The 16,874-nt window shown below is 38.6% G+C and overlaps 1 protein-coding gene across 1 annotated transcript in view; it reads right to left on the bottom strand.

Annotated features, from left to right (window-relative positions):
- Positions 1–16,874, bottom strand: part of DMD (dystrophin) — a 1,809,438-nt gene that overhangs the window by 542,615 nt on the left and 1,249,949 nt on the right. The window contains exon 52 of the mRNA XM_007456856.1: positions 14,899–15,053. Coding sequence (XP_007456918.1) covers positions 14,899–15,053 — 155 coding nt within the window. The remainder of the gene's footprint in view (positions 1–14,898; positions 15,054–16,874) is intronic.

The following is a 16,874-nucleotide window of genomic DNA, read 5'->3' as shown; positions in this document are numbered from 1 at the left end:
TACATGTTTTGTATGGGAAAAAAAACCCTGTACGAGTTAGTCCCATGTTATTAACACGTTGATGAGGATAGAGTAGCAAGGAGGGTTAATGGAGTTTGTTTCAGGGAAAAAAAATATGTATTAGCAGATCCCAGCAATTATAATAGACTCTTGTTTATTGCTATTTGCTAAAATAGACACTTCTTTTACTAAAGGGATCCAAGATTATTTCTGTGATTTCTAAAGGATTTACCCTCCATTCTCACTGTGGAAAGTCTCAGGAAAACAAAGATAAGTCAAATATGCTGTGCCGGAGAATTGATCTCTCTCTTTCTCTGTCATCATTGTCACTGTTGTTTTCATAGTTGTCTTCCTTCTCCTTTTCCTCCTCTACTTTCTTTCTCTCTCTCTCCAATCCCTCTCCTTGGTTTATCTGTCCACCTATCTATATCTGTCTATCTAACCATCCATCCATCCATGAAAATGTTCCTAAGCTTCTAATAGAATATGAGGTTAAAATAATAGTTCGAAGGGAATGATAGAAAACGCCTACGTCTGAGTAGAGTCGAAGGCAGAATAACACAACTTCCCTTGATTAGTATGCAAATTTATAAATTTATGCCCAAGTGAAGAGTTGAGCTAATGGCACTTGAGAATACTACTTAGGTAACATCCAGTGAAATGATCTTCATGCAGTAGCCTCGGCTGGATGCTATGCCATCTCTCTTACAAATGCTTACTGAGTACTGAGTGGTGTACCAGTTACTATAGTGGCCCGTAAGATTCTTCTAGAGAAATCAGTTCCACGGTCAAAATTATTAAACGTATGCATACTATATAGACTATCCTTTTCCTCACACATTCCCAAACACATATTGTGTATTCACAATGCATACACTGTAATAAAAGTCTGATTAATTCTACAGAAATTTGTTTACTTTGACTTAACCTGATCATGCCTAAACTTTTTTCTTTTCCACCATGTACCCCTTCTTGAGTTAACTAGTTCTGGCAGAGACCCATTTGGAAAAAAAAAAAAATAGGAGAAAAGTATAGGAGGGGGATAATCAGGACGCTAAAGTCATGTGTCCACCTGATGCTTGAAATTATTACACCGAGGCATTACCCAGCCTGTTCTTGAATACTTCTACAACTTTACAGGGCAGCCTGTTCCATCTTTGGACAGCTTGATCACAAAAATCCCTCTCTGCTAAGCTGAAATATAAATTCTTAGGACTACATTACATGCTTGAATTTATCCAGCCTAATATCTCCTTAGTTTTCCTTTTCCATTGCTCTACTGCACAGTGTGTGTGTGTGTGTGTGTGTGTGTGTGTGCGTGCGCGTGAGAGATAGAGATAGAGAGAGAGAGAGAGAGAGAGAGAGAGAGAGAGAGAGAGAGAGATTATTGTCAATAAAACCCCTGTTATCTCCTCATTCTGAATGTTTTTGGTTGGCATAGTGCAGTGGTTCTCAAACTGTAATATGCATAGAAATGAGCTGGAGACTGGAAAGCTTGTTAAAAGTTTTCTGGGCCACATCCCCAGAGATTCTGATTTAGTAGGCTGGGGTAGGACCCACACACTTTCATTTCTAGCCAGCTCACAGGTGATGCTAATGCTGCTAGTCCAAGGACCACACTTTGGGTGACACTTGGGTAGTATATACTTTGACGCTCTGCCAAGACCCATGCCCTAGCTGGTGGGAATATTGGCTGCTAACAGCTCACAGCTGCCTCTCTCACTGGAAATTGGCCTCAGCTGTAGGTAACTGTTTTATCCAAGGTTGCCCTCTCCCACAGGGTGACCCAGAACCAATAACCAGCTGATACTGGAATACAAAGGCCCAGCCCCCTTGCCTCAATTCAGGACGTCTCTGAAGGGACCTACAAATTCCAGATCTCCCCTTAGAAGCTGCCCAGGCCTCAGGTTCACTGCAGGGTAGCTTCTCTCTCTGCCCAATCTTACCTCTGTCACATCCTTACACATGTATCTCATGGAAACACTCTTCAACACATCTTCTGCACACAACTCTCCATCTCAGGGAATCTTCTCCCTGTTGCCAGGGAGCCCAGTCTAAGTCGGTTGGACTGTCTTTTATTTTACTTTTCTTTTGAACCAAGTGTACTGCCTTATATTTACATTTCATCTTTCAATATGCAGCCTACCACCCCAAGTTGTTGAAATCTTTTTGGCTCCTGGTACTCTTGTCTACAGTATTCGCTATTTCTCTCTGCTCTGTGTCACTGGCAAATTTGATAAGAATGCTATCTACGTCTTCATCCAAGTCACTGATGGAAGTATTGAAGAGGACAGAGCTGAGATCAGATTACTGTGAAAAGCTGCCAGAACCTCCTTCCAAGTTAATATGTATCCATTAAAAAGCAATGAAGGGAGCATAGGCCTCAGGGACACAGATTTTGGTTTGAAACACCAGCTCTGTCTAAGTAGAGGTCAACAGCTATACTCACAGCTAAAAAGAATAATGCCATTTTAGCCTGCCTGTTTTTAATACGCAACTTAGGTATGACTTACCTATTAACATCCATAAATCATATCTATCAAAAACAATCGTAAACAATCATTATGAATTCATGATTATTATTCAGTTAATTTGTCTCAGGATGCAATTTGTGTTTGGTCATTTTTGTGGGGGGTCTGTTTCATTTAAATATTTTTAAAAGGAGGTTGTGATAAAGTTGATGTTTAATAGCTAATTCAATTTCACTACGTAGATTTAAAATACTTGCAACGTAAAAGAAAAACACAACTCCTCAGGAATTGTATGAGTAGCCATGAATCTATGAAATGCAGGTTAAAATCTCCAAAAGGGCTTGGATTAGGTCTGTTTGACTTGCTTTAAATGCTCTATGGCATAAAGACACTGACTGGCCACAGAATGATGTAATGAGTATCATATTAGGGATCTGAGGAAGCTAACTGAGAAGCTGAATATTAGAAGATATTTAAAACCCACAACCACTGATTTGAATGTGGAATTGATCTCTCGCAAATTTGAACAGTTTCCATCTCTTTGGATGAATACTGATGCTAGGCAGAATGGCCAGTGCATGAAACATTGGCCAGAGGCACGTGGATACTGCTTTTCTTTCTGACGATTGAATAAGTCACCATGTACCTCAAGGAAGTATTTCCCATCCATTTTTTCTCTTTAAAAGATAATACCTGAGCATTACCTTCCTAATAAAAATGTAGTAAGGATTTTTTTTTTTTTTTTTTTTTTTTTGCGGTATGCGGGCCTCTCACTATTGTGGCCTCTCCCGTTGCGGAGCACAGGCTCTGGTCGCGCAGGCTCAGCGGCCATGGCTCACGGGCCCAGCCACTCCGCGGCATGCGGGATCTTCCCGGACCGGGGCACGAACCCGCGTTCCCTGCATCGGCAGGTGGACTCTCAACCACTGCGCCACCAGGGAAGCCCAAGGGTTTTTAAAAGGAAAAATAAAAAACATCCAATCTGGAAATGCTTTCGATTGTTACTAAATTGGGAGTAAGTTAAATAAACATTAGCAGGGACTTCCCTGGTGGTCCAGTGGCTAAGACTTTGCCTTCCAATGTAGGGGGTACAGGTTTGATCCCTGGCCAGGGAGCTAAGATCCCACATGCCTCGTGGCCAAAAAAAAAAAGAACCCAAAACATAAAACAGAAGCAATATTGTAGAAAATTCAATAAAGACTTATAAAAATGGTCCACATCAAGAAAAAATCTTTAAAAATCGATACAGGCAAAATACATTTACAAAAATAGGAAAGAAAGTGCTAAAAAATGTTAAGGTTGATTATTTCTCAATTTTTAAAATTTTCTACAGTAAGTAAATATCGCTTTACATTAGGGGAAGATTATTTCAAAATACAGAAGAAACTTCCGAACACACAACAATGGTAGGTAAAAAATAAAAACACAAAACCAGAAAGGCACAATCTGGGCTCAGAAACAAGACAAATAGCTCTGTGGGTCAGAAATGACACAGAAACACAAAGTAGTATGCAGGGTTGAAGACATGAAGCTGTTGGACTCTGGGAAGTAGGTAGTGGCTGCCAGGAGTTCAGAATCTGCTGGCCTCGAGAATCTGAAAATGCTCCATGTAAGACAAAGAACCTGAGCCAGGCTCTTTGCCTCAATTAGCTAGGAGTAGTATCATGCTTCCCAAGTGGTAAAAGAGGTCTAAGAAAGAGGTGCTGTTAAACAGCACCTAGAACTCCTTCAATGACCCCTTTGGAGGAGGAAGCTGAAAAGAATAAATTCCACAAAATTCACCAATACCTGTTTTGTATATTTTTTAACACCAGAAATGCATCTGAATTAATGGTTTACAGAAAGAAAACGAATCCCTATTATAAACTGAATGAAGCCAAAAGATCTCCACATCAGATGACTGTTAGAACTGGAGAGATAAAATTACAAATCAAACGATTATATCCATTTTTCAAAATAACTCAACTTTCTAAAAATGAACTCCAACTAATTTATATATTTTATTGAATATTTTAAAGATTTTGAGAATGACAGTGATGGGAAGACAATGAAAAATGCATATATAATTGAAAGTAATATAATGGATGCTGTTGATAACATTAATGGTTCAATTAAACGAAGCAAGGGAAACTTTCTCCCATTTGTTTTAATTTTAGATACCATAATATTAAATTAATGAATGAAAAAAAGAAAGGTCCGTTGGTGTCCTATAACTTTTGTTTAGGAAACAATTATAATTTTTTTTTTTTAATTTTAGAGTCTTTTCATCGGTAAATGGTATGTAGAGGCATTTGTAAGCATATACTTTGGTGTGCTAGTAGGGCCTGGTTTAGGACTGCAGGACTGGGTTAAAATGAAAATGGCTACTTGGTTGTACCACCAGGTAATTTTCCACACCAGTAAATCACCAATGATTCCAAATGTCTCCCTTTGTATGCAATCCCTGCAAGCTAGAAACATTCTAACTGCTTTGAAGGAAACGACATAAAGCGAAGCAGGCAGCTGCCACCATGAAACTTTTAGATCCGTAAGGATCATGACACTCCCTGGCCCAGAGCCCCAGGATTTCACATTACAGGTATTACGTTATCCTATTGTAAGATGGCGAGAATTCTTATGCTTCATGATCAGTTGGGAAGATTGGGTCTCGGCAGTATAAAAACGAGAGTGCCTTATAACTATATATGCAACTGTCTTGAAGAGCCTAGAGAAACGTCCTCATACTGCCAAAAGAAGTGTACCTAAAAGAGTTGCTAACTGATTGAATTTTTCAATGTACCAAATCCCCTTTAGTCCTTAAGATGGACTAGAAGGTATATTTTGCATGAGAGGGATTAAAAATAGGGTTACTGTAAATTGAGAATTTTGAGCTGGTGGCTTTAGGGTCATTGGTAGCATTAACATTTATGACTATAACATGCTACAAATATATCATAAGCAGTCTCTGACTTAATAAGAGGTTGTATCAATACTTTAAACAAACGTCCTGTTAGCATCATATCACATTCTTTACATAGCTTCAAGGGCAGCAGCAAATCTTCATCTTTTAAGTTTCTGGAAATAATCCAAAGCCATTTAGTGCCCAACGTCTGATGAACTGCTTCGTTCAATACACGAACAATTATTGAATACAATTATTCAGCAAACACAAGGTGTGGCTACAAAATAATACAACAATCTTCTGAAGGTCATGAAACAGTCCCTAGGTAGTTCCAGAAGAGGTATTTCAAAAATGTTTTGAGAAAGGACAGCATTTGTGGCTAGAGCATAAGAAGACCCTTTTATGAAGTTCACATGCCTGTCCCTCTGCTAAATAAACAAACTGACAACCAAGCACAAATTGTGATATTATTTGCTCTTCTTTCCTGAAAATAAATCAAGTTTGTTTTTATTGTCAGAAAAATTGGGGTATGCTTTTGGGAATGTATTACATATGAACATATCATCTATCAGGTCTCAAGAGGAAAACAAAAGAGCACTGGGAGCAAAGGAAAACCAGAAGATTAGTTTTAAGGGAAATAACTCTGGGTCAGCGTGAATGCCAAGTGAGTGTAGAGACTCAATGGTTAGGAGCACAGAAAAAGGTGGTCACAACCTACCAGGCAAAATATGGAGACGATTTAGGATGAGGTGAAGATGAAGAATAGACATGAAGAAAAGGCAACAGCTTCTAGAGAAATTTCTGAAGTAGAAGTCACAGAATTTAGAAGTCAGTTTAATACATGTATTAGCAGAGAAGAGAGAGGGAGGAAAAGGTAGAAGGTAATTCTTAAGTTTCCAGCTTTAGAGACAATTAAGTTAAGCAATTAATTTTCCCTGAAAACACAGGAAATATAGCATTGTTTTAGGGGCAGATAATGCCTTCTACTTTGGACAGTTTGGACCCTGTAGACGGTGCAGATGGAGATGTACGGTAGGTGGCTGGAAGTATAGTTCTAGAGATGAGGAGGAAGATGCGAGATGGAAATAAAAACTGAGGACTCTTAACAGTAGTTGAAGTTGACAGACAAAAGTACTTGAAATGTGTACAGAGAAGTAAGAGAGAATTAAGAATGGAATACCAAGATTTAAAGGTTGTGTACAGCAAACAGAGCCTATATTGATTATTGTCACAACTCTCAAATTTGTACCTTGAGTCCCAACCATTGCCCAGAACTTAAGATTTTATAGCCGCAATCTACTCCGCATCTGCACCTGGATGCATAATAGACATTTCAAAAGTGGCGTGTCCACATCTTCTTGCTAAAACATGTTGCTTTTGGAGCCTTCTCCATCTCAGTAAATGGGTACCCCCAACTTCCAGTTGCTCAGGCTAAAAACTCTATAGTCTTCCTTGATGCCTCTCTTCCATACCTAAATCTAATCCATTACAAAACCTTTCGGGCTCTGTCCTCAAAATATAGTAGAAGTCAATCATTTCCTCCCTCCCTCCCTCCCTCCCTCCCTCCCTTTCTTTCTTTAAGTTTTGGCTGCGTTGGGTCTGTGTTGCACGTGGGCTTTTGCTAGTTGCGGTGAGCGGGGGGCGACTCTTGGTTGCGGTGCGTGGGTTTCTCATTGCGGTGGCTTCTCTTGTTGCCCAGCATGGGGTCTAGGCGCACGGGCTTCAGCAGTTGTGGCTCACGGGCTCAGTAGTTGTGGCTCGTGGGCTCTAGAGCGCAGGCTCAGTAGTTGTGGCGCACGGGCTTAGTTGCTCCGCGGCATGTGGGATCTTCCCAGGCCAGGGCTTGAACCCGTGTCTCCTGCATTGGCAGGTGGATTCTTAACCACTGTACCACCAGGGAAGTCCAGTAGAAGTCAAACAGTTCTTACCACATTCACCTCTCCTATTCTGGTCCAAATCACAGTTGCCTCTCGACTGACTTATGACAACAGTCTCCTAATGGTTTCACTGATTTCCTTCAGTCTATTATTGCAGAGGGGCCAGATCAGCTAAAAGATGCCACTCCTCTGCTCAAAACCCTCCAATGACTCCCATCTCATTCAGAGTAAAAGCAAAAGTCCTTAGAGGGGCCTATAAGGTCCAATGTAATCCGATTCCTTTTACCTCTCTGAACTCCTTGTCTACTAGACTCTTGCTTGCTTGACCCATTCCTATCATACTGGTCTCCTTAAGGTTCCTCCAACATGCTGGGCATACTGCAGCCTCAGGGCATTTCCAGTTATTAGAACCCTCCTGGACTGTTTTTCTTCCAATTATCCACAGGGCTCACATCCTTAGGTCTCTTTTAAGTTTTGCTTAAAACCCACCCTTTCAGTGAGATCTTTCCTTTTTTTAAGTATTTATTTGTTTATTTGGCTGCGCCGGGTCTTAGTTGCGGCACGCAGGATCTTTAGTTGCGGCATGTGGGAGCTAGTTCCCTGACCAGGGATGGAATCCGGGCCCCCTGCATTGGTAGTGTGGAGTCGTAGCCACTGGGCCACCAGGGAAGTCCCCAGTGAGACCGTTCTGAAGCACCATATTTAAGTAATAGCACTTCTCTTTCACCACTCGCTCACTCACACACTTCCACATTCTCAACGGCTTTCCCTCTTTATGTTTCCACATTTCACTTATCACAATCTTATATACCATACATTTAACTATTTTATTTGTTAACGTCTGTTTCTCATCTTCTCCTTCCCAGAATGTAAGTTAAGCTTCATGAGGGTAGGGATTTTCTCTGCTGTATACCTAGTACCAAGAACTGAGCCTAACTAGCACATACCTAGCACCAAAATATTCACCAAGTGAATGATTTCTTAAAGTGTTTATGACAGATGACATTTACTGAGCTCTTACTATGTGCCAGGCATTGTGCCAAGCACTTCACACTTATTATATTACCAGAGAAATTGGAGAATTGCGAAATAATATCGTTTTGGAAATCAAAGAAGGGCAAGTTTCAACCAGTCGAGTTGATAAACAGGACCAAGGTCAAAAAGAAGTCAAGTAGATGGATAAATAAAATAGGGCAATTAGTTATTATAAAAGTTACTGACAATCTTAATGAGTCCTTTTTTCAGGAAAGTGGAGGTACTGGGGAAGCCAGACTGAAGTGGGTCCAAGCATAACCAGAAGCTGGAGAGGAAACAATCATGTCAATTATTACTTTAAAAAAATTTTGATGGTAAGGGGAGACAAGGATAGCTGGATAGAAAAGTTGGTATCCTAAGAATGTTCTTTTAGGACGAGGGAACTTGAGCATGATGGTTGGCTGAAGGGGAGGAGCAAGGAGAAAGAAGAAATTGAAAATCCCAGAGAAAGGAAGCAGAACAGTTACTAAAAAAATACGTTGAATAATGTGAAAGAGATCCAGTGTTCAGCTAGAGTAGCTCTTTGCTGCACACAAAATACAGCTCAATAATTTCTCTCCCTTTTCTTCTTTTTTTTTTTCAAAGTGAAAAAGAGAAAGGACCTAGGAACATATTATTCTCTCAGGAGAATACTGAGATATTATTTTAAGGATGGTGTATTTGCATGCATGTCCATGCATATGCATATACACATACATACATGTACACACATACATGCTAAATCTTTCTTAGAACTTAGAGAGACTGTTCAGGTATCTGGGAGCTTTTGTGAGGAACTTCTATCCATGATGAACCCTCTGATACTAGGATCAGCCCCTCTACTTGATGAGTTTGCTCCTTGCTGATTAGTAGCTGGAGAAGCCCTCCTATAGCTACAGGCAGACAATTCAGAGTTAATGCACATTTCTTGTTTAAAGAGTGGCCCTGGAATAGAAATAAGGAAATGAAATCTCATGACAGTGTCATCATAAAGTCATCGGCCAGATGTCAGTCCTTGAGATCTAATCCTTAGAGGCTTCTCACAATAATATGTAATATCACATCTAATATTATCTTATTCAGCAATTCATATCTATTCACAGAGATTGAAGGGAAAGAAATGAACTTGCAGAAGCCCACGTTTCTGGCTTTATATGTTAACATGGACTCTATGATCAGGAAAACAAAGTATTTTCCTACGTAGGTCACAATGATGATCTATGTTCTGATATGAATTGCTAAAGTCCAGAGTTCACTTGAGAAGCAGCTTTTGCTTTTATTCATGAATGGTAGAGCAAGTCCTTTTAGGTGCACGTAGCTATTTATATTTATCTGTATAAAATGGTAATTAAAGGTCCAATAAAAGCCCGTATAGAATTTGAAGATTCCTCTGACCTACTAATAAACTTAAATTGAACACTAAAACACAAAACAAAATTAGCTCACTTTCGTTTTTGATTATGTCTTGAAACTACAGCCTGCCAGTATATGATATCAAAGTAAAGTTCTTCCAAGTTACACGTTTTATATCTTATTTAACGTTCAAAATTTTAAAACTGAAGTAAAGATTTTATTGCTTTACACAGGCTTCCAAGTGCACAAAATTTTTGCATACATTTATCTATATGATTGAAAGTTTCAGTGCAGTCCATACATCAGTGCTCAGTGGTAAAACCTGAACCATGAGAAATGATGTCATCAGAATGCTTTCAACAGTCTCCCCGACCTAAAAAGTCTTGGTTATAGATATATTTCAAAGACATGAGATACTTTTATTCCCCAAACCCAAATATCAATATTAATAATTTCTCCTTTAAAATTATGTTTATTAGGATTAACAGTAAAAGTGTTTATATTCTGTGATAGTTGTAGTTTTAGACACATTAAATGGCAACTCTAGAAGATGGATAAATAGAAAAAATACGGCAGAAACAAGGAAATAGAATAATGTGAACCACTTTGTAAAGGAAATACTTTTTATTTACAAAATTTTGGCAAAATCTCTTTCTGAAGTAATATAGTATGTAATTGTCATAAATGTATGCTAACGTGCTTAGGGGAACATAAACAAAGATGATATAGAGCAGGGCGATCAATAAAATTTCCTGTGATGACGGAAATGTTCCATTTTGGACTGTCCAACGGGGAAGCCACTGGTTACCTGTGGCTCCTGAGCACCTGAAAGGTGGCTGAGGAGCCGGAAGAAATGAATTTTAAATTTTATTTAATTGTAATACTTTAAATTTAGATGGCCACCTATGGCTAGTGGCTACCCTACTGAACAGCACAAATCTAGAGGAGGAGGATGATGTTACTTCACTTCTGGGTTTAGCTGGACGAGATACTGGATAAAAACATCAAAATGCAGAAGATCACATAAAGAGTTTTCTTGTTCTTTATCTATCTAGCATAAGATCTATAAGAATATAAAATAAGAGAAGATGCAGCCACGTAAAATATGGTTTAATCTGTGCGGGTGACACACATAGCACACGCCGAATGTGAACTTCCCACGTAAAGGTATCATGAGCCAATAGAGAACCCAGCTCTCCTCATGCCCTTTCACACTGACCAGAACAACCACCAAGCCCAAATGGTCCACTTTTATGACTACCCTACGTGAGAGTATACTGTGCATGAATATACAACCTACATGACTATACCGTATTTACTCAGATTTGACTGGCTGTCTCTCCAGGGAACTTCATGCTGTCCAGCTACAGCATGACGGTTTATCAGTTTCTTCTTTCCATACCCTTTGTGGCAGACATTCTCTATTGGCTGGCTCAACCCAAATTTCTAGATACTAGAGGTGGTTTTGTGGCATAGTTCTGACCCGAAAGTTCCTGAGAAAGCCACTGTTTTCCTGACACCAGCACTGCCCCGTCTGCTGCTGCTTCTTCCTGCTGGAATGCTTGTGTTCTGAGGGAAATGCCAAGAAGAACAAGGAGACTTCAGGGCGGACACTGCTGCGCTATGGAGCCCATGTCACGACCTGCCCGACTCTGAACTTCTCATAAAGTGACAGGAGCAGACCTCCATTAGGTAAGCTATTGAACTTGGGTTTTCTGTTACTTGAAACTGAAAGCAATCCTAATGGATACATTTTTCTTCTGTGTTGAGTTACTGGCACTCCAGAACACTTGTAGTTAGTTATTTTTTGTTTGTTCATTTACCTATTTACTTAAACATGTTTTGGGGGTAGATACTATGTGCCAAGCTAAGGGCTAGGTCATATGGTGGACAAGCAGCCAACGTGTATACCCCAGTGTGTATACAGAGCAAACATTCTCGTAAGAGACAAAGACCAACAGACACTTACGTACAGTGTAGTGAGATAAGCACTGTAACAGAGTGTAGGCTTTGGGGTTGGTAGTCAGAGAAGGCTTCCTGGAGGAAATGGCATTTACACTGAGACCTGGATAATGAATAGAACTTAACCATGCAAAAAGGAAGGAATAATACATCTATCACGTCAGCACATAACAGAGAAGACAGAACACAGCTATGAGGAAATGAAAACAGCTCAATGCTACTTAATTATGGGGAGGGGAGATTGAGGGAGAGCAGAAACTTAGGCTGGAGTTTTAAGGAAAGGCCATAACGTGCAAGATCTTGAAGTCATTGAAAGGAGTGTGGACTGTCTTCAAATAATAACGGATAAGCCACCAAAGCCTTTAAAACTAGGGGTGGGGGAGGGGGAGCTATATGGATATACTGTATTTAGAAAAATCATCCTGTGTTCTATGTAGAGAATGGGTAAGAAGCAGGAAGATGTAGTCATTTAAGCAAGACATGATAGCTGAAGAGTAGGGAGGAAGAGAAATAACTGGATTTGAAAGCTATTTAGGTAGTAAATAGCTTTGTGATAGCTTGGCTACTGGGATTGTATTCAATAGAAGGAAGAGTCAAGCATGAGTTTCCAATTTGGACAACTGAATGGGTTGTGGTAATGTTCACTGGAGAGGGATCATAGGAAGAGAAGTAGGTTGCATTTGGAGAAAGAGGTTGTAAGAGGACAAAGATGAGTTCAGCTTTGGGCCTATTAAATCTGAAGTTCCCGAGGGACGTTAAAATGAAAAGAAATCAATAGGATATGCAGGTCTGAAATTCAACGACCACGCTCAGCTGCAAATGGTATAAATGGAGAGTCATCAGCAGACTGAAACTACACAAGTGGATGAATTTTCAGAGAGTATATGTGAGAAAGAAACAGGGAAGAACTTTAGAGGCATGAATCAAATTAGCTTGGCAAACCGCACGTTCTCTATGGGCTAGCAAAAAATGTAATTTGGCTTTTAACTTTCTATTTTACTCTACCCATTGGAGAAATAACTATATACCTTCCTTAGGTGGTAGCTTTTTAGGGACCAAGTCAAAAAATATAAACTGGAAGCCCCTTCTCTGAGGAATCCAAAGACCTAACGAAAATGATCAGAAGAAATGAGAGGGCTATTTGGAGACTCAAGGAGCGTGAAAGAGTGGCATAGAAGGGATAGACCTCTCTTGAAGCCCTAGTTTTGTAACATGAGTAAGCCTTCTTTTTGTCTCCTTCCTGGCTTACATTCCCTAAACTCACCAAATTAATCTCTGGTCTTAATTTGCCTACCCATAGAGGCCTCTCTTTGAGGAGCAGGTATTTCCCAGTGAGATCTTAACTACTGACTCTCTGATACCAACCGATTACATATGAATAAGTCTCCCTGAGCCTAATCTGCCCTCATTTAACTGAACAAACAGCAGATCTGTATTTGGAGCAGAAAGTACAAACCTTGCCAATAAGAGGAGGCAGTAACTTGGAGAATTTTTTTTTTTATCAGTTCCCTATTCAACCAGGGTTCTATTGATAGGGCCCCAAATATAACTCCCCAACTTGAGGTTGAGTCTTCTTTTCCATGGCCATCTGAACACCCACTGTCTGGAATTTAGGGCTACAGCTGCTCTATTCCCCCAGGATGACCAGCTCAAATCCACTTTCACAGGAGTTTAATACTCTTCAATCTTTAACTCAGTTTCAAGATTAACTTGATCTCTCAATTTCCGTATATTAATAGTTCCTTACTCCTAAGAGTTTCTGCTTAGTTCAAAATCTGTTTTCGTTTTCTTTAATGGTGGCCTTTTCTTCTTAATAAAGGCCACCTACCTGACTTCAGTAAGTCACGTTATCTTCTGGAACTCATTTACCTTTCACTGGGATCTTCCTTATCACCGTCCAGGTGCTATTTTTGCCTCTGTTTTCTGACAGAGCTAAAAATGAGTACCCAATAATCCTCGACTTACCATAGCACGAACAAAGTAACTCTAGATTATGCAGAGTCATCATTCAACACATATTTACCCTGCAGCATTATTTACAATAGCCAAGATATGGAAGCAACCTAAGTGTCCATCGATAGATGAATGGATAAAGAAGATGTGACGGAATACTACTCAGGTATAAAAAATTGGGATCTTGCCATTTGTGACAACATGGAGGGATCTAGAGGGTATTATGCTAAGTGAATGAGTCAGACAGAGAAAGATAAATACTGCATGATGTCACTTATATGATGTGGAATCTAAAAAAACAAAACAAAATGAAAACAGACTCATATAGACAGAGAACAAATGGGTGGTTGCCAGATGGAAGGAGGGGGTAAAAGGGCGAAATAGGTGAAGGCGATTGAGAGGTACAAATCTCCAGTTATAAAATAAATAAGCAATGGGGATGTAATACACAGCATGAGGAATATGGTCAATAACATTGTAATAACTTTGTACGGGGACAGACGGTTACTAGACTTATTATAGTGATCATTTCATAATAAGTGCAAATATCAAATAACTATGTAGCATACCTGAAACTAACATAATATTGTACGTCAGCTACATTTCAATTAAAAAAACACAAATATTTACCAGCTCCCTACTAAATCACCTGGTTCAGGATGTGTCAAATAAGAAAGATAGCCTCTGTCCTCAGGGAGGTTAGACTAATGTGAAGGACAAACATTAAACAATTAGTTACATAATTCATGTATTTGTTTATAATTTTGTTTATAATTAGGATAAATGCTAATGAAAGAACAGCACAAGGGGTTACGAGTGAATAATAAGGAGTCAGGACTTAGTTTGAGGAGATGGTGTCTCTAAGAGCTGTTGATTTCCGTAGATATATAATGGGAAATGAAGTTATGAGTCATGTTACACTACACAAATTTTCCCATTGGGTGTGTGGAGGGAGACACAATGACGGCACCAGAGACAGCTATAACTCCACCATGAAGCCCAAAGTGACTTCCCTGTCAGACTAAAGATGGGGCAGTTTGCGGCATGACAGAATAGAACAATATTTCTTTGGATAGAGTTCTCAAAGCAGACTAATAAATGGCTCTTTTAGCTACAAATCAATCTTCTGTTTTTGTCTAATTGCTTAGTTATGTCACTACCTTTCTGACTGTGGGCAAAAGGCATTTCATTTCACCAGTCTTCGGGTCCCTCATCTTTAAAATAAGTGGACTTAGGCAAGACTGTGAGTTTGGTTGGCATCTGTCATCTTGGATCCTCCCAAAGCCCTGGTTTAGCAGGATGGGGAAACAAATTTGCATTATCCACCCAGTGTCACTACCCTATCATTAGAATCAGCAAATAGTTTTAGAAATAATATAGTTCATACCTTTTATGAATGCTTGCCCAAGAGGCACTGATGTTCTCTGTTATCATGTGTATTTTTCTGGTATCATCTGCAGAATAATCCCGAAGAAGTTTCAGTGCCAAGTCATTTGCCACATCTACATTTATCTGCCACTGGCGGAGGTCTTTGGCCAACTGCTATAGATACACGTGGGAAAGAGAACGAATGTCAGTTTTCTCTGAACTCTCTAGCTGCACTTTCTTAAAATGCTTCATAAACAGCTTCTGAATCCTTGGGTCAGAGCATGTCTACATGATTGCTTTTCACCTACCGTGTGTAGTTCAGTCAAACATGATAGTATAAGCTAAGCCATTTTTCATGACAAAACTTTTCAAATCCAGCTTCTTGAGCAATAATCAGTATCAGGTATCTCAATTTAGTAGCAATTAATTGGAAACAAACTTGGCTTAATTGCTTTTATCATGGGAGAGAACAAACTATAAAGATCAGCTCTCAAGTAATTGTTGAGTATGTGACATATACCAAAATTTGAACAGAAAAAAATATCGCATGTTATTTCTTTTCCTCGTCATTAACTTGTTGAATTGTTTATGTAATTAGTGCCATCTACTGGCATTCAACTAAAGCTGCATACGGAAAATATTAAGCATCAAAAAAAACCGTGCTGTTATTCTAGTTATGAACTTATTTAAAGGATCAGTTTATTCATAATACTTAAAAAATCTCCTACTTTAAAATCAGAATAAAATTTTAAATATAAGAATTTTGCTAAACCAAATGACGTATGTTTCCTTCTTTTGTATCTTTAACAACTGAGTATTATCAAACCATGTATTTCATCGCTTGAAATATCATACATCAAGAAAGAAATAAACCAATGACAGGTTTATCCGGATGCATATTAACCCCAAGTTTCTATTAAACATTGCTTCAGGCGCATGGAAGAGGCTTCCAAGCATTACGGTATTATTAAATTACAAAGATAGTTATATCAAATCCAATATAGTGGGTTAAATGGACAAAGGAATAGTAACAAGCAATTCAAACAAGAGAAAGAATAAAAAGTTTTTATAGAAAAGGAAAACAATCAACTTTCAAAACATGAAAAAATAAGAGTATTACAATTTGACACCAATTAAGTTTAAAAAAATAAAACCCAAAGCTGGAAAGACTGTAGCCAAACTAGCGCATTCATACACTACTGATGGGAACAGCATCTATTAGGACAATTTGGCAATATATATCAAGTGACATACAAACGCTTATTCCCATTGACCCAGTAATCTAATTTTAGTATTTTCTCCCAGTAAAATATTTAAAAGAAAAGACATACATTATAGGGATAAAGATCTTCATTAACTAAGACAGTAAAAAAATGAGAAACAATTTCAATGTTTAATGAGAGGACATTAAAATAAGGCAATACATCAACCCAGTGGTCTAATATGCAGTAAGTGTGCACAGAAATCACAAGTTAAAAAAAAAGAAAAGAACACAATTTCTACCTTCACTGTATTTCTTAAATCTGTAAGAGTACATTGACATAAATTGGAAGGAAAATTGAAACTAACTGATGTTTCTGAAAAGAGTACTCATTTTTGTTTTAGTATTTGTTCTTTTATGTTAATATGATTTATGGTAATAAAAATCAAACACTCGTACTTTTCAACATAGTTTCAGTATATTTGAGTACACTCCTGTTCCTTGGAAATCCATAATCAGTATATAATCTGGCATTTCTCAGTTAATTAGAACATCCTATTCCAGAATCAAACGAAATAATTGCGTTTATTGCATATAGCAAATAGACCCAGATAACAGAACTAGTAGGAAGCAGCTAAAGCCAGTATCACTAACTTTTGCTATAAAAATAAGAAGAGAGACAATTTTTAAAGGCACACAGTATACTCGCTGTACTATAAAGCAGTTACAATTTAACCCTGTGGAATTCCTGCCTTTTCTTTTTTTTTTTTTTTTTTTTTTTTTTTTTTTTTTTT

The sequence above is a fragment of the Lipotes vexillifer genome, unplaced genomic scaffold (assembly GCF_000442215.2).
Source record: "Lipotes vexillifer unplaced genomic scaffold, Lipotes_vexillifer_v1.1 scaffold207, whole genome shotgun sequence".
NCBI lineage: Eukaryota > Metazoa > Chordata > Mammalia > Artiodactyla > Lipotidae > Lipotes > Lipotes vexillifer.
This window is presented reverse-complemented; position numbering and strand designations above follow the sequence as displayed.